The sequence below is a fragment of the Hordeum vulgare genome, chromosome 5H (genome assembly GCF_904849725.1).
Source record: "Hordeum vulgare subsp. vulgare chromosome 5H, MorexV3_pseudomolecules_assembly, whole genome shotgun sequence".
Classification (NCBI taxonomy): Eukaryota; Viridiplantae; Streptophyta; class Magnoliopsida; order Poales; family Poaceae; genus Hordeum; species Hordeum vulgare.
The window spans coordinates 101633218-101651926 of NC_058522.1; the positions used below are offsets into that span (position 1 = coordinate 101633218).

At 42.5% G+C, this 18709-nt stretch overlaps 1 protein-coding gene across 1 annotated transcript; it reads left to right on the forward strand.

Moving 5' to 3' along the window:
- The first annotated feature begins 16463 nt into the window (after window positions 1-16463).
- LOC123452534 lies at window positions 16464-17478 on the forward strand. The gene has a single exon (XM_045129194.1). The coding sequence runs from the start codon at window positions 16599-16601 to the stop codon at window positions 17265-17267; it is 669 nt and encodes a 222-aa protein (XP_044985129.1). The 5' UTR covers window positions 16464-16598; the 3' UTR covers window positions 17268-17478.
- Window positions 17479-18709: the final 1231 nt, after the last annotated feature.

An 18709-nucleotide genomic window follows, 5' to 3' on the forward strand; every position in this document is an offset into this window, starting at 1 on the left:
GCAACCACCATCTTGCTCTTGGAGTTCTCCGAAGCAGCCTTGTCGATATGCATTATGAAGGAACAAATGCAATACAACAAGATCAGTGTGGAATGCAGAAGTCCATTAACCACAATTACAATCATTGTTGACCATCATGCATTCGTCCCACCCACCTAGTTCAAAGCCACTATTTATCCACCACCTCACTTGATTACCTCTTCCAGTCATCTATGTCTTCTACCATCTCATCTTCTATAACGATGTCTATCTGTCTCACCACCTCTCCATAGCCATGAACCCCATCTCATACCCCTTCCCAAACATCATTGGATGGAGGGTATTCTTCCTTGGGTACTTGCGCATTGACCGCACCAAGTTCGCGAAGACCATGGAGGTGTGCTCTCAGTTCAACAACATGGAAAATATGCATAAAGTGGTAAAAGATGTTCTATTGAATGCGAAGAAGGAAGAGTTGAAGACGGTGATACCTGGACCATTAAAAGGGTCTATGTCAATGGACATATTATGTTGGGTGATGTATCAAGCTACATTGCCGCCTATCTTGGTCAGAGAGCCAAATGGGCCAAGTACAGGCTTGTCGGGGCTCCTCCCAACCAACCGTCCGTTGTGGTGCCTCCGACCATCATCATTTTAGAGGTCAATGAGGAGGAGGTGATAGTGAATGAAGTGGCCGAACTTGAGGACGATGAATATGCGGTGGAGTTGGTGTTCATGGTGTCGGAGCAACGTCAATGTACAAGGCCAATGGAGGTGGATGACTACAAGCCCGAGGGCTTCCTCCGCTCCAAGCGCCTCCAGGCTCCGCGAGGCTAGGATCTCGTGCTTGCAAGCTTTATTTACTCCTAACCCTTGTACTCTATCTCATTTGAACCCCTAAAATCCATCGGATATGCCTAAATCAAGATAGCGGTCAATCCCATTCGAATCCCTAATAGGTAGGTTGGATCCCTACTGCGAGTACCGAATGTGACCAACAAATTGAGAGCAAGGACAAAAGGCTTACCACCACTGTTAAGCGCTTCTTGGTGAGGTGGTGAGGCCCACAATTAGCGTCGGTGCTTGTCGTCTAGTTCTTCACTTTGCGGCTAGCCGACCAGATCTTGTGTTCACCACCTCTAGTATGAGAGTGGATAAAGGGGAGACAGAGCGGTGAGTGTAGTTATGGTGGCGCTTTGAGAGACAATGATGCATCTCGATCATGGATCCTCGTGTCTAACCTTTTCGTCCACGTGCCTCGAGTTGCATCGCTTAGGCTTAATTATGAAAAAACGGTTGATTAGAGCATTTCTCCTCAGTCACGCCTCGAGGTGCTTTAAACATAGTGTAGGGTGAGATTTTGGTGCGAGAGAGGCAATCAAACGTGCCAAAATTGCACCGTGCGTGCCTTGCTGGGTTGTATGGAGACTATCAAACACATCGTTATTGTATGGGGCAACTTCAAAATTTTAAGACTCACTTTTTAGTTTCTAAAATATCTAGAATAAATACTTCATTATAATATATTATAATTTTTTTAAACACCCTCATACATTAATTAAATAAAAGTGTTTAGTATAATCGTTTCTAATAGCATTCACCACGTACGATGAAAAACTACTACAAAGCAAGCCATTAGACCTATTATCAAAGTTAAACTAAACTATCTCGTGGGCCACCATATTAGCCTACGTATTGATCTTCGCCAACTTAAAATTTGGAAGTAGATTTGTGATGGCTAAAGCTTCCTTCTTCATATCAACGAGAGATGACCACTGCAGGTTTCTTGTGCACAAAATAAACAACAAAAGAGGAGTCTATTTTCAAAATAACAGGGTTATGAAGAGTGATACAAATATAAATACCGGCGAGACTCGCCTGAAATTCCACTTTTCAAATGGCGTGCACAACCGAATATAATGCCAAGAGGATACAATGAAGTCTAATTGTTACTGTGATGTATAGGTAATTTTACAAACATAATGATGATGCGTTGATGTATACCATATTGCTAGCAGATGTTGGAGCTTGCAAGATTATTAACACTGTTTAGCTACATCTAACAATGAAAAGGAGGTTGAAGATAATTTTGAAATAAAAGAAAAATAGTGAAACCGAGTTTGAAGCTAATTTTGAAATGAAAGACAAATAACCAATTACATTGGCAAACGAAATTAAGAGCATTTTTAGGGTGTAGCCACTCCGCATGGGGTTTTGCGAATTCTGAAGCAAATAATTCTTTTTGCAACTCTTGCTATTTTTTAGAGTTACACAATGTTTGAGTTGTTGTTGTTATTGCACGTATCGACAAATTGCAAGTTTAGCATTATGTAGGATTCGAAGTATGTATAGAGGGGGGGGCGGTGATTAGACTACTTGACCAATTAAAAACTTACAATTTTTCAATTTTATCGGTTGGCAAGTTTTAACAATTTTACCAAGTCTAACACACTCTACACATGCAAGTCTACGAGTATAGCAGCGGAAAGTAAACACATGCAAGTGTAAGTAGAGGGAAGGGATAGGAGGGTCAAACACAATGAAGACACAGTGATTTTTGGCGTGGTTCCGATAGATGGTGCTATCATACGTCCACATTGAGGGAGACTTCAACGCATAGAGGATAAGGTTTGCACGGTTCCATGAAGGGCTCCATCCATGAAGGGTCCATAGAGAAGCAACCTTGTCTATTCCATCACGGCTTACATCCATAAAGGACTACCCTCATTCGGGGTAGATCTTCACACTAGTGGGGACGGGGCCTTTAGCCCAGGCCCGTAAGGGGCTTTAGTCCCGGTTCACTAACCGGGACTAAAGGGGCGGGACTAAAGGCCTAACCTTTAGTCCCGGCCCTGTTACAATCCGGGACTAAAGGTGCTCCACGTGGGCGCCTCGTAGCGCCCCAGGGGCAGGCCCTTTAGTCCCGGTTCGTTACACGGACCGGGACTAAAGATTTTCAGATTTTGCTGGTTTTTGGGTTTTTTTTTGAATGAAATTATTTTTGGGTTTTAGGGTTTTAGGGTTTAGGTGATCGGGAGATTAACGTGATGCCTCGTTTGGTGTTCGGGAATTAGTTTTCATATAATTTAAATATAAATAATTATGCATATATATATAAGATTAACTTATCTTACAAGCGAGCATATATATATACAATTATATGGAGATCTGAATTATCGGGACTAGAGCCCGTCTATTCGATTACATGGACGAACATCAGTAATGGCCCCTAGTTACACTAAATCGTCCTTTGTCATCTATAGCTTCCGTCCTCAGAAATCCCGCAAGCTCCTCTGCAACAGCAATCGCGCGTTGCTCTGGTAGGACCTTCGTCCTCATGGCCGTGTGCTATATAAGAAGAGGAGATGAATATAAATATCAATCATGATAACAAAGAATGACGGGTCAAAATAGAGGTGTGAATGTTCATTGCTTACGTCGAATCTGTGATCCTTGAGCTCAGAGGTAAACGTGCGAATGGTCTCGCAAACATAGTATCCGCATAGATGCGTTCCCCGTGACAGCTGGTCGCACTTTACGAGAATAGAATATATATAATCAAAATAATAATCTAGCATCATAAATGTATTGAAAATTAATAGAAGTATATCATACTACTACTTACCTGAGCCGCTCTAAAGGTCAGCTTCTCAGGAAAGTTACCGGGAGTCACGCACTTGAACCGCTTCCAAACCCTGCCCGACAAGGATAATGATTTGCTAAGTTTTTCATTAATTGATATATCAGAAAATCATCGAAAGAGACCCATAGAGCGCAAGAATGATAAAAATTACCCTTGGAGCATGTCCTGCATGCTTTGGAACTGTTCCAAGGGTCTCGATAATGGGTCGAAGGCATCAACTCTTCCCTTATCAATTTGAATGTCCAACATAATCCAATGGAAGCTGCACATGTATATATATATATGTGTCAGTAACTTATCAATTACACTTATAAGTGAAGGACACAACAGAGTAAAGACCCTCACCTGAAGTTGTATGGAAACAGTATGTGGTCACAGAAATTTTGATCTATTAGAAACCTTAGAAGGTTTTCCTCCGTCTCCTTGGGTTTATTAGTTAGCGTCGCTATATGTATTTTATCTGGGTCAATAAACCCAATATTTAGGATGGTCTTACTTTTACAATCCAGAATCTTCATTCTGCATAATAGAGTACAAGTTATATATAGACAATGAATTGAAATAACTAAACAAGTTATATGTAGACAACGAATTGAAAAACTTACACACAATAGCAACTCATAAGCGATTTGTCGAGGGCGTCGCCATTGTACATCTGGAAGAGTTCATCAAAGTCGATATGGATTTCTTCGGAGCGGCCGTAGTACTCCCGTGGGACACTCAGCACGATCATCGTTCTCTCATTCATTGATTCACTTAAGTACCATTGATGCAAGTAACGCATATTTGTTGGGAGATCATCTTTGCTGACCAAAGGCTCTCCCATGACAAACTGTGGCTTAGGGGCTACCACAGCCTTGGGTATCTTGTCGTCTTGGGAAGCCAGCAAATCTTTAACCGAGATACCACATTCAGCCGCCAACTCCTTTGCTCTTTCAAAAGCTTGCCCCTGCACCGGAGGGGGAACATTCTCGGTTAACACCTTGAGGGGTGGGATCGACTGTTTGGCCTATTGTCCAAGCTGAGGAACGTCTGATTTTTTATTGCTTGTAGTTGAACTTGATTTGCTCCCACTTGCACTTGCACGTGATCTGCTCTTTTTCAATTCCTTCTGCAATGTGCATGTATAGTCATCAGGCTTATAGTGTAAGTCATACTGTGATGGAAGGGTTATGAAGTCTTTTGCCCATGCTATTTGCTTCTCGGTGTATTCCGGGCGGGGCTCGGGTTCCTTCTTTTTCATCTGCGCATCATGATGTTCCTTTGCTATCCTGGCGTTTTCCTCGGGGGTACGATCATAATGTCTGATAGGAAGATTAGCATGAGGTACCTTCGGGAGGGGCGACCATTTGCGCTTTGGGGGGCTCCGTCGCTTAGGAATCGTCGGCGGAGCGTTCTTGGTGGCACGCTTCCGCTTAGTATCCTGTGCGGGGCGGCGGCGGAGGCGGACGACCCAAGTCCGGCGGCGGTGATCGAGATGGACTCGTGTTGTGCTGGCCGACGTCATGTGGAGGGCTTGGAGGTAATGGAGGTGTAGGTGACCTGCGACGACTCGGAGGCGGTGTTGTCCTCGGGGCCGAGCCTGGAAGCTTGATGTAGTTCTTGTCCCATAGGATGACTCCACCCAGTACTTCTTCGAGTGTCCTCTCATCTTCGGGTCCAGCTATGTCGAGCTCCATATCATGAAACCCCGTCATGATTTTATCCACCCCGACTTTAGCAAAGCCAGCTGGAATCTCACGGCCATGCCAGCGTGCATCAGGGCTAGAAGGTAAAGCTTATCCGACGCCACCTTCATGGATATGTTCTTGAATTTCTGATGGAGTTCACATGATGTTGACTCCTTGATTCCATCCACGGGGTAGCCGGGACCGCCCTCTATCATTCTTCGTGCATCGTCGGGCGGGGCCTCAGATTCAGCCACGCTGCTTTTCCACTTAGATGGGGCGCCGGTAATATCAAGTGCAGGATCTTCCTGGCGCGGTACTCCTCTAAGATCATCAATCTGCTTCTGTTGCTCGTTAATCCTGGCAAGCAACTGGTTGAACTTGTCATTCTCCTCATCCTACTGCCGCTTCTTTGCTCTCTCTCGGCTTCTGTAAGTGTCTTGGTCTCTGGCAAACCCAAGCCACCACGGGTAAGAAGGGCCGAAGCCTCCCGTTCATCCTCCATGTTCGTCATTGCCGAGGACGAGTGTGAGCAAATCTTTATCTCTATCTGCAGTGAACTTTCTTTTTCCCTCCTTAATTTCTTTCACTATCCTTTTCCAATTCTCCCTGGGTATCCTAAGACCGTCATTGCAGATGAGGTCCCCTCTTTTTTCGTCGTACCACCCACCATGCGCAAGGAACCAATTTCTTGCTCTCAATTCCCACTCAACACGGAGTGGTTCAGGTACGATGCCTTTATTTAGCAGATCTTGCTCTTTCTTATCCCACTTTCGGATGGCAGTCTCATAGCCCCCTGGCCCGAGCTTGTGGTGATATTTCTTCTTGTCGGCATTTATCTTGTTCTTTTCTAATAATGCCTGGGCATCTTATGAATCCTTGTACTCTTGAAATGCCTTCCAGTGATTCGCCTGCTTGGCTAGATACCCCTCGAATACTGGCACTTTCTTTGTCTTCAGATAGTTTTTTCCATAGATTCTTCTTCCAGCTACGGAACAGTTCGGCCATCTTCTTCAGAGTCCACTGCTTGACTTTGGCCCTCAGTTTGTCTGCGGCGTATTCATTCTCACATTCTGGCAGGTTGAAATGTGACATGAGATCATTCCAAAGATTATCTTTGTACCTTTCGGCGACATAGTCACTATCGGCTGCCCCTTTGCGTTTGTTCCACTCCCGAACGCTGATCGGGACGTGATCCCTAACAAGAACTCCGCATTGCTTCTTGAATGTGTCAGCAGCATTCTTAGGAAGCTTGGGTTCGCCCATAGGCAATATCACCTCAAAGGTGTAATGTGTCCGTGCATCCAACTTTCTAGTCGGGCCTCGTTTCGTAGTTTTGCTCGATGTGGAGGCCTAAGAGGGAGAAACATTCGTCAAATGAATGTATATGTATACAATATAGAGCTATCTCCAATATTTTTCACATATTACAAGTGATTGTCGAACTTCATATGTATACCTCGCCGGACTTTATTATTTCTTCACCGGCTTCTCCATCAGTGGAGCTATCACCTTCTCCGTCATTGGACCTATCTCCTGCCCCATCGGCTCTTCGTGTCGCTCGACCTCCATTCCAACGTCGTGGTTTAGATATGACGACGGAGATTCAGCTGGTTCAACGCCGGGGCCGTCTTTGATTATATCTTTGAGAAGTTCTTCCTCTTCGAGGTTCCTGATATGTGGATCCATAGTTCCGCAAAAAACGGATTCTCTTAACCTTTGTACCAAAAAAGAATTATTCTATCAGGAACTCCGTTCCAAAACAACTTTAGTCCCGGGTCGTGGCTCCACCCGAGACTCCTAGATTTCTGCATAGTATTCAAAGTAGGAGTACTTTTCCAATTTGAGCATTCAATGAGCAAAACCAAATCGTAAAATAAAGTAGTATTCAAATTAGCATGCATTCAATTATAAGCAAATACATCATCTCTTTTGTCCGTACATCGTCGAATATTATCACTAATACTCCTCGAATACTATCATACATATAGCATCACTGATACATCTAGAACCGTAGCGCCCGACGGGTATCAGCGCGGGCGGTGGACACCCAAAGAGAAGGAACCATCACAGGTTCATAGCTCCAGTGAGATCCCCGAAGAACCTGCCAGGTATGCTCAAACTGCCCTCCAACGCAACCATGTAGCGACGGGCATGCTCATCCTCCTCGCTGACACGGTGTCGTACCACCTCCGCGGTGTCCGGAAGCCTCGGCACCCTCACTGGCCCACGCGACCGCCACCAAACAAGGATCGGGTCAACGACGGGCTGGCTCCTCACCAACCTACGTCCCCCGGAAGGTAGCACCTCCCAATACCAGCCGGGCGGAGCCCAGTCCCGGACAGAGCCCCTCTGATCAAGCAGGTGTCCTCCGCCGAGTCGACGACGAGGATGCGGGATAGGCATCGTAAAATGAACTAAAAAAATAAACTAGTTCTATTAATTTTCTTGCTAAAAATAAACTATTAACACTTAAGCATATACAATAGAAAAATTAAACTATTAACACTTAAGCATATACAATAGAAAAATTAAGCAATAATCTAAGAAACACTATTAACACTTAAGCATATACACTATACAATATTTCTTCTTCTTGTAACCCTAAACTAATTTTTCCTCTTCTTCTATTTCTACTCTTCTTCTACTTCTTCTTCTACTTCTACTTCTCCTCTTCTTCTACTACTTCTCCTCTTCTCTTCTTCTACTTCTCCTCTCCTCCTCTTCTAATTTTTTCTCTTCTTCTACTTCTCCTCTTCTTCTATTTTTCCTCTTCTTCTCCTCTCCTCCTCTTCTTATTCTCCTTTTTCTTCTTTTCTCCTCCTCCTCTTCTTATTTTCCTTTTTCCTAATTCTAAATATTACTAACCCTAATAATCTGGCACAAACCTAATAACAATAGGAATTAAATGACAAACAAAAATTTCTTCTTTTCTTCCCTTTTTCTTCCTTTCTTCTCCCTTTTCTTCCTTTCTTCTCATTTTTCTTCTTTTCTTCTCCTTTTTCTTCTTTTCTTCTCCTTTTTCTTCTTTTCTTCTCCTCCTCACCGGCACGACGGCGGCGGTGGCGTCCCCGCCGGCGGGCGCCGGCGGCTCGTCCTTCGTACGTGTTCGGCATGGGGAGGAGGGGGTGGGGGGCTTACCGGAGTGGGAGGGCGCCGGCGAGCAGGACGGCAGGGCATCGACGACGGGGACAAGGGCGCGCGAGGAGGTCCGGCGCCGGCGAGGAGGATGGCAGGGCGACGGCGACGGCGGGCAGCCTGGCGGCGTCGTGGAGTTCGTCCGTTGCCGCGCCGGGCAGGAGAGGCGAGCGAGAGGTAGAAGAGAACGAAATGGCGTTTGGATTTGGATTTTCGTCCGCGCCGTATATATAGTAGGATCTATAGTCCCGGTGTGTGGCTCGAACCGGGACTAAAGACCCCCTTTAGTCCCGGGTGGATCCACGGCCCGGGACTAAAGCCCCTCGTTTCCCTCCTCCTCGCCTGCCGAAAAGGGGGTCTCTACTCCCGGTGCGGAGCTCCAACCGTGACTAAAGGGGGGTCTTTAGTCCCGGTTGGAGCCATGCACCGGGACTAAAGCCCCTCCTCGGCTGCACGATAAGTTTAGTCCCACCTCGCCCAGCGAGGGGGACTAACACTTGTTTATAAGCCCCGTCGCAGCTTCTCCATCGAGCTCCTCTCTAAAGCAGGCTTACGGGCCTAAACTCACTGAAAATTGAAACTATATTCGAAATTATAGAGAAAATTCAATCTAAATTCACTAGAGAAAAATTTAGATTGAATTTTCTCTATGATTTCGAATATAGTTTCAATTTTTTTCTATTTTCATAATTAATTATTTTGACTATCCAAACTATTATCTATTTTGTTATTTTCAATTAAAAACTATGTTTATTAAAAATTCTTTTTGCATATTTGAGAATTTGACAAAATTATGATAATGAAAAGTGTTTGAAATTGAATAAATAATGCAAAACTATTTTCTATTTTCATAATGAATAATTTTGACTATCCAAACTATTATCTATTTTGTTATTTTCAATTAAAAACTATGTTTATTAAAAATTATTTTTGCATATTTGAGAATTTGACAAAACTATGATAATGAAAAGTGTTTGAAATTGAATAAGTAATGCAAAACTATTTTCTATTTTCAAAAGTAATTATTATGACTATCCAAACTATTAACTATTTTGTTATTTTCAATTAAAAACTATGTTTATTAAAAATTCTTTTTGCATATTTGAGAATTTGACAAAACTATGATAATGAAAAGTGCTTGAAATTGAATAAATAATGCAAAACTATTTTCTATTTTCAAAAGTAATTATTTTGACTATCCAAACTATTAACTTAATTTTTTTTGAGCTAGTTGACCCTGAAATTGAAAAGCACTACAAATGAACTCTCAAAATGTTGAAAGTTGGCATGCTATCATCATTTCACCCACATAGCATGTGTTAAAAAGTTGAGAGGGCTACGACAAAAACTGGATGCACTTCGTGTACAAAACAGACAATCTCTCTCGAAGTATCAGCGTTTCGAACGAGAACTCATCTCTTACAAAGGGATTTCATCTTTTGAACTTATTTGAACTCCATACTTTTTGTGTGTTCAAAATGCACCATTCAAAAGCACATCACAAAATTTCAACAATTTCTGACTTCATTTGGTATTCTTCGTGCATTTACACATTTTTTTTGAGCTAGTTGACCCTGAAATTGAAAAGCACTACAAATGAACTCCGAAAATGTTGAAAGTTGGCATGCTATCATCATTTCACCCACATAGCATGTGTTAAAAAGTTGAGAGGGCTACAACAAAAACTGGATGCACTTCGTGTACAAAACGGACAATCTCTCTCGAAGTATGAGGGTTTCGAACGAGAACTCATCTCTTACAAAGGGATTTCATTTTTTGAACTTATTTGAACTCCATACTTTTTGTGTGTTCAAAATGCACCATTCAAAGGCACATCACAAAATTTCAGCAATTTCTAACTTCATTTGGTATTCTTCGTGCATTAACTTTTTTTTTTGAGCTAGTTGACCCTGAAATTGAAAAGCACTACAAATGAACTCTGAAAATGTTGAAACTTGGCATGCTATCATCATTTCACCCACATAGCATGTGTTAAAAAGTTGAGAGGGCTACGACAAAAACTGGATGCACTTCGTGTACAAAACGGACAATCTCTCTCGAAGTATCAGCGTTTCGAACGAGAACTCATCTCTTACAAAGGGATTTCATTTTTTTGAACTTATTTGAACTCTATACTTTTTGTGTGCTCAAAATGCACCATTCAAAGGCACATCACAAAATTTCAACAATTTCTGACTTTATTTGGTATTCTTCGTGCATTTACTTATTTTTTCTGAGCTAGTTGACCCTGAAATTGAAAAGCACTACAAATGAACTCTGAAAATGTTGAAAGTTGGCATGCTATCATCATTTCACCCACATAGCATGTGTTAAAAAGTTGAGAGGGCTACGACAAAAACTGGATGCACTTCGTGTACAAAACGGACAATCTCTCTCGAAGTATCAGCGTTTTGAACGAGAACTCATCTCTTACAAAGGGATTTCATTTTTTTGAACTTATTTGAACTCCATACTTTTTGTGTGTTCAAAATGCACCATTCAAAGGCCCATCACAAAATTTCAGCAATTTCTGACTTCATTTGGTATTCTTTGTGCATTAACTTATTTTTTTTGAGCTAGTTGACCCTGAAATTGAAAAGCACTACAAATGAACTCTGAAAATGTTGAACGTTGGCATTCTATCATCATTTCACCCACATAGCATGTGTTAAAAAATTGAGAGGGCTACGACAAAAACTGGATGCACTTCGTGTACAAAACGGACAATCTCTCTCGAAGTATCAGCGTTTCGAACGAGAACTCATCTCTTAAAAGGGATTTCATTTTTTTGAACTTATTTGAACTCCATACTTTTTGTGTGTTCAAAATGCACCATTCAAAGGCACATCACAAAATTTCAACAATTTCTAACTTCATTTGGTATTCTTCGTGCATTTACTTATTTTTTTTGAGCTAGTTGACCCTGAAATTGAAAAGCACTACAAATGAACTCTGAAAATGTTGAAAGTTGGCATGTTATCATCATTTCACCCACATACCATGTGTTAAAAAGTTGAGAGGGCTACGACAAAAACTGGATGCACTTCGTGTACAAAACAGACAATCTCTCTCGAAGTATCTGCGTTTTGAACGAGAACTCATCTCTTAGAAAGGGATTTCATTTTTTTGAACTTATTTGAACTCCATACTTTTTGTGTGTTCAAAATGCACCATTCAAAGGCACATCACAAAATTTCAACAATTTCTGACTTCATTTGGTATTCTTCGTGCATTTACTTTTTTTTTTGAACTTATTTGAACTGAAGACTTTTTGTATATATATGTGGTCGAAATGCATGATACCATGAAGTTAGAAAGGGCTAAACCATTCAAAAGTAGAAAATGAAGTTAGAAAGGGCTAAACCATTCAAATTTGGAAACTAAAATTGCACAAACAGAAACTAGACGTATATAAATTGGTCCAAGTAGTACATGATACTAGTCCAAACAGTACATAATAATAGCTACCATAGATATATATACAAGTGTTCGACGTTGAGAACACTACTCGTCTGAATCGTCTGAATCAGAATGTCCACCTTCCTCGAGGTGACGCTGGCCATAGTTGACGACTCGAATCTTGCGGTACAACTCGTATGAAACGTATGCATCTTTTGCTGCATACTCAATGTTGATAGGATCAAGTGGGGCCTTCTCCCAAAGTTTGTGCTGAGACTTTAGGAAACTGGTGTTCATATCACCATATTCCTCGTCGATTAAGGCAACTGCCATATGAGGCATCGAAGTCCTGACATGTCGAAGCCTGAATACCGTTTGGAGATCAATGAGGCAACCGGTTGGTATCTCAATACCGAAGTTGTACCTCATCTTCAGCTTGTCGTTCCTTATGTCAACGGTAGCAAAAGTGATGCCGCTGCGAAGGAAGTCCATGAGTTCTGGACAATGCTTGTCACTACTACAACAGAAACAAATTAAAATGGAACAAATGTTACATACTGCTGCAATAAGGAAACATGTTTCACTACAACTAAAGGGAAAATTATCTTTAGGATTCAAATAGAACATATGCAATGGAACCTAGAGAGATCACTATAGCTATCCAATGGAACCTAGAGAGATCACTAGCTATATGCAATTTTCATGACTATGCCATATCATATTGCTATCCAATGGAACCTAGAGAGATCACTAGCTATATGCAATTTTCATAACCTTCGATCAAAGAACACCGCATAAAATTGTATCACTACAACTATGATTTCAATGGAACATATTGAACAAATCAGATTTTTCAGATTGTGGAACACTATTCCAATCAGATTGTGTTCCCTTCAACTAATCAAAATTGCTTCACTACAACTATTTGAAGCGAACCAACTATGATTCCAATGGAACATATTAAACACTAGTTGATTCTAATACGATTTTTCACATTATGGAACACTATTTCAATCAGATTGTGTTCCCCTTCAACTAATCAAAATTGTTTCACTACAACTATTTGAAGGGAACCAACTATGATTCCAATGGAACATATTAAACACTAGTTGATTCTAATACGATTTTTCAGATTATGGAACACTATTCCAATTAGATTGTGTTCCCCTTCAACTAATCAAAATTGTTTCACTACAACTATTTGAAGGGAACCAACTATGATTGAAACAAATAAACTTACAATGTCATTATCTTGGATCAAAGAAAGCCTCAAAACTTACCTCGCCCATTGGAAGATCAAGACATGGCGTGCGAAGCATAGTTGGATGACGGCAACACCGCGTTGATCGGCCGTGTACTCCAGATCAAGCCCCAAGAACTTCTCATGATCCATTGCGGCGTCAAGCCATTTTTCCTTCATCTGTTCAAGAAAAAACGGCACCTCCCTGCTCTCGTTCGTGTACACGACATCGAGCATCGTCTTGCCATGTGCGAGCACCTTTGGAAAGCGAATTGGCATGGTGGAAGAAGAGAAGGGAAGAAGAGAGGAGAAGAACAGAGAGGGAGAGCGAGAGAGAAGAAGAAACAGAGAAATGGCGACTCTGCTCCGGTTCGTGCTTTTCATCGCCCGAAACGACGCGGGATGCAAACCGTTTGGGCCTTTAGTCCCGGGTTGAGCCACCAACCGGGACTAAAGAGGTATACCAACGGTTGCCACCACTACGGCAGGCCACGTGTTAGGCCTTTAGTCCCGGGTTGAGCCACCAACCGGGACTAAAGGGGGATACGAACGGTTGCCACCACCACTGCCCACCGCGTAGCCCTTTAGTCCCGGTTTGGGACACGAACCGGGACTAAAGGCTCCTTACGGGCCGGGACTAAAGCCTCGAGGGAGGCATTGAGAATTGGGGCGATGTGGCCGGGCCTTTAGTCCCGGCCCAGAGGCAGGCCGGGACTAAAGGGTCCCGGCCAAAGGCCCGTTTTCCACTAGTGTCATGAAATAGGCAATCTCCTTGCCCTTACAAACTTGTTGGTTCAAGTCCACACGATTTGGAGGCTCCCAAGCGGCACCTAACCAATCTAGGAGACACCACTGTCCAAAAGGTAATAGATGTGGTATGCATGACGAACTCCTTACTCTAGTGCTTCAAAAGATAGTCCCCTCAACACCCAATCACTCTCCCATAGAATTTGGCTTGGTAGAAGAGATTGATTGGATGGAAAGCAACTTGGGGAGGCTAGAAATCAAGATTCATATGGTTCAAATGGAAGATCTTGATCTCAACACATGAGCAGGTGGTTCTCTCTCGAAAAATGGATGGTGAAAGTGTTTTCTTGTTCTGAGTGCTCTCTGTCCGAATGACGGGGAGGTGGAGGGATATATACAACCATCTTAAAAACCCAACCGTTACAACATTATTGCCCAACTCGGTGGAGCCGGAGTAAAAACACGATTGTACCGACTAGTGCAAAAATGATCTAACTTTTGGGTTCTCGTTGAGACCGATTCGGTTGGCTTAGATAGTTTGAGGACTCGGTGAGACCGATTTGCAAAACTCGGAAATTCCGATTTTATGCAAATGAGCAACATCAAGTTGGTTACTGCTTTCGGCTGTACCGAAGCGAATCTTAGTTGCACCGACTTGCTAGGGTTTTGCTTTGGGTTCTGTCCAAGGAAAACTTGGTGCGTCCGTTTGCGGAAAGCTGGTGGCACCGAATTTGACTTTAGGGTTTGGACATAATATATTTTGGGAGAAACGTTGAGGCTCTTGGTGGCTAATCTTTAAGCACTTTGAGCAACCAGATAATCATAGATACCTCATCCCCTTTTAATAGTATTGACTTTCCTATGAACTCAAATATGATTTGTCGCATAAATATAAAATGTAAAGTCCTGAAGCTTTTGCCAATATATGTTCCATGCATCTAGGGATTTGTGTCACAAACCTAGCCAATCCATTCATTGAACTTTTTTTGAAATATACTTGATAGATTCCTTAGTCCAATAAAATATATGTTATTATTAATTACAAAAACCACCTAGGAAGAAGTTGTGCTTTCAAGGTACACCTATGCAAATTCTGCATTGCGGTTACAGTTTATTTAAGTTTGTGGTAAAGTGTGTCATTTTATCATTTTACCTTTAAATTTCATTTTTTGACCTTGAAATATATCTTGGATGTTCTATCTTCTTTCAAACATACTTACAGTTTCATATTTATATATTTAAGTGGTTGTTTCTTATTATCATGTTTTTTCTGTTCCCTGTTTAGGATGAAGGAGAAGCACAAAGCGTGGACAACTATCTCAAGTTGGAATATAGAAGTGTATGCAAGATATTAACCAATAATTTGCTCGTGTGAAGGGTAATAAAATGAAAAAGTACATCAGATGAAGATGTAAGGCCAAGAAAAAGGTAACTTAGGTATACAGAAGTTTCATGATATAACTTAGCGATAGACAACCAGAATATATATTGCAAAATGAACTCAATCCTGATGGGCCCCTTTCAAAAAATAAATAATATCGAAGCACATTTTATAGTTTAATTTTTTTTGATTTTTTTACATAAGTCTGTATACACTCTGACAGTTTGGTGTGTATTTTCATGAAGTATTGTGTCTATTTGAGTGCTATTTCAAAAGACAAATACATGCATCTATAACGAATGTATTTTTCACTATTGTGGATCTAAATATTTTTGTGGGTGAATCCTATTAATGAAAATATCTACTCCCTCCATCTCAGCTTATAAGTCCGGCACGTGTATCTAGGTCATCAATTTGACCAACTTAATGATAATTATATATTATAAAAAATATATCATTAAAAACTTTAGATGTTCTATTTTTTAATGATATAATTTTATATTAAAAATTATATTTTATATAAGTTAAATTGACGACCTAGATACACGTGGGTGTCTTCTAAACTGCGACGGAGGTAGTAGCAACTAAGACTTGAGCGTGGATTTCTTGCTTACGGTTTTCTTTATTTTTAAATAAGAATTTTAGGATAAATAATTCTGAAAAAACATACAGACATACCTTATGAAATACACACAAATAAAATAAAAAATATATGATGTATATACTGCATTTCTATAAATTTTCATGATGAAATACTTTCGTGTGAGATTCACATAAAATCATTGTCTTTAATAGTGAATAGTACATAGAAATAATTTTTTTGTAGCTCACACCTACGTGAATAATATAAGATCCCTCCCCTTTTCCCACAAAGTAAAAACTAGGAAACTAAAGCTAAGTCGGCAATAAGCTAACCAACAAGAACATATTTCCTAAAAACAAGGAACATCAAACAAATGAGGAACTAACTATTCATGCTCTACTTGCTTCTTGATTGAGTGAAGCATGCCCCCTCTTGAATGCATCAATGGATCCAGATGCAAAATCATGGGGCATGGCATGGCCACTCCAGCTAGTGCTCTAGCTGAGTAGCATTTATTTACACTTCATCCATGCATGTGCTCCACTGCGTAACAAGGTAGAATACGTATATTTTTGAATAGATAAGAAGTAAATGGACAACTCCCAACCACACTGCCATTTCATATCAAATCAGTCCTACAGTATCATTGTTCTCCCTTGCGTCTCCTATATAAACACGCACCCCACGGTTTCTTCTCCACTCATCCAAAGTTCGAAACCACACAAGTGAGCTCGCAGCTGAAGCAAGCAAGCAAAGCTCGTGCGTGTGTGAGTGAGCGAGCGAGCGAGCTCAGGGAAACCACCCTACACCGGCCGGCGACGATGCCGATGCTCATCCCCGACGACGTTCGCGCCAAGGCGGAGATCTACACCGGCGACGCGGCGGGGCAGGAGAAGACGCGGCTGATGCTGGCGGAGACGGAGCTCCCCAGCGGGCTCCTGCCACTCAAGGACATCATCGAGTGCGGGTACGTTGAGGAGACCGGCTTCGTGTGGCTCAAGCAGAAGAAGCGGGTGGACCACTACTTCGCCAAGGCCGGCCGGCACGTCTCCTACGCCACCGAGGTCTGCGCCATCGCCGAGAAGGGCCGCCTGAAGAAGATCTCCGGCGTCAAGGCCAAGGAGATGCTCATCTGGGTCAACCTCCACGAGATCTGCGTCGACGACCCGCCCACCGGCAAGCTCCACTGCAAGGCCCTCGGCGGCCTGTCCCGCAGCTTCCCCGTGGAGGCGTTCGAGGCCGCCGACGCCCTGCCCGTGCCCGTCACCGGACGCCTCAAGAAGAAGACAGAGAAGGAGAGCACCGACCAGAAAGACGAGAAGGAGGAGGGGGCAGCTGAGAAGCTCAAGGAGGAGGCAGCAGAGAAGCCCAAGGGGTCCGCCGTCGCTCCAGCCCCCGGCCCCGCCGCCGTCGACGAGATCGGCCAGAAAATGAAGGAGATGAACACAGAGGCAACGGTGCAGGCGGAGGCGGTTGCAGCCAATAACTGATCGGTGACGGCGTTGGCAACGGCGGCACGTCGCATGATCGGTTACCCAGTCATAAATTTGTTTCAGAATAACGCATTGCATTAGCATGTCATCAACCATCCACACATATGTATCACCTGATCGATCGATGAGAGTTCAGTTCGACAACGATGTAATTTGCTCCTACCTTTTTTTTTTCTGGTTTTAATGTGATGAAATTTAATGGATGCCATGAGCTGGTGCCACCCGATGGATCGATCGTACTACTACTGCGACGCACTGCCTTCGTTAATTTAGGTACTCCTACTTTATCTGAGGTGGCAGGAAGCAAGCAAATGAGTGAGTAAATTGGGGGAGCAGTAGGGGTCACCTCACCTCTGTTTCCCTTCTTCTGGGTGAGCATTGAATCCCATGTGTTCCTCTTCAATTTGGTGGGATCTTGAATTACATTTCGCTACCTTCCACGGCATTCTTCGCTAGTACTCTACCCTTCCACTCTTTAGAGATTCCACTGTAAATTAGATACAGATGTATAGACTCTTTAGGGCTTGTTCGGTTAATCCCCACCACAAAAGGATTGAAGGGGATTGAGTGGAATTTGGCTTACAGGGGATTTAATCCTCTCCAATTCATTACAAACCCCTTCAAATCTGTTGCAACTAAACAAGGCCTTAGAGGGAGTACTTGCTAGTTGAGGAGCAGTAGTTGATAACCTAAACACAATGGAGGGAGTACTTGCTAGTTGAGGACCAGTAGTTGATAACGTAAACACAATGGACATGTTTGGTTAGCTGCATGGTGTTTTGCTTTTTTAAGCCTCTACAGCCGGAACTTGTAAATCCGACACCTCAAATCGGCACCTCAAACGTCCGCGGACACGACTGATCAGTGACGGGGCGTGGAGTATCTGTTTTGAACCCTTACTTTTTCATACGCGTAACCGCACCTCTCATATTTTTCCTCATATATCTAGTGACTTGCACATCATTGGCGGAAAGAAAGAGAAAGAGAGAAGAGAATGAATAAAGAAAGAAAAAGGTGGTCTAGATGGGTGATGGCGTCCTCGACTAGGGGTACTCACTACGTCGAATCCCGACCAGTGGTCCGGCCGATGACCCGTAATGATTCATTAATGGCCCCCCTTCGGACAGCTCATGATGCATACAAGGAAGATTTCACAAAACTTGGTGCACAAGATAAGGATTCCTCTAAACCCTAGGTCTTTGGTACATTATATAAACCTAGGTCACGCTAGTCAATAGGGAATCTCATATTCATTACAACAATCTCGTGGTAGATACATGTAGTATATACTATCCCATATCAATACAATCAAAAGCAGAACGTAGGGTATTATCTCCTTGAGAGAGTCCACAAATGGGTAAAATCTTGTGTCCATGTTACCATCGCTGCAAGACGCCTAGGTTAGGACCCCTACTACGAGATATGACAGATTTGACACC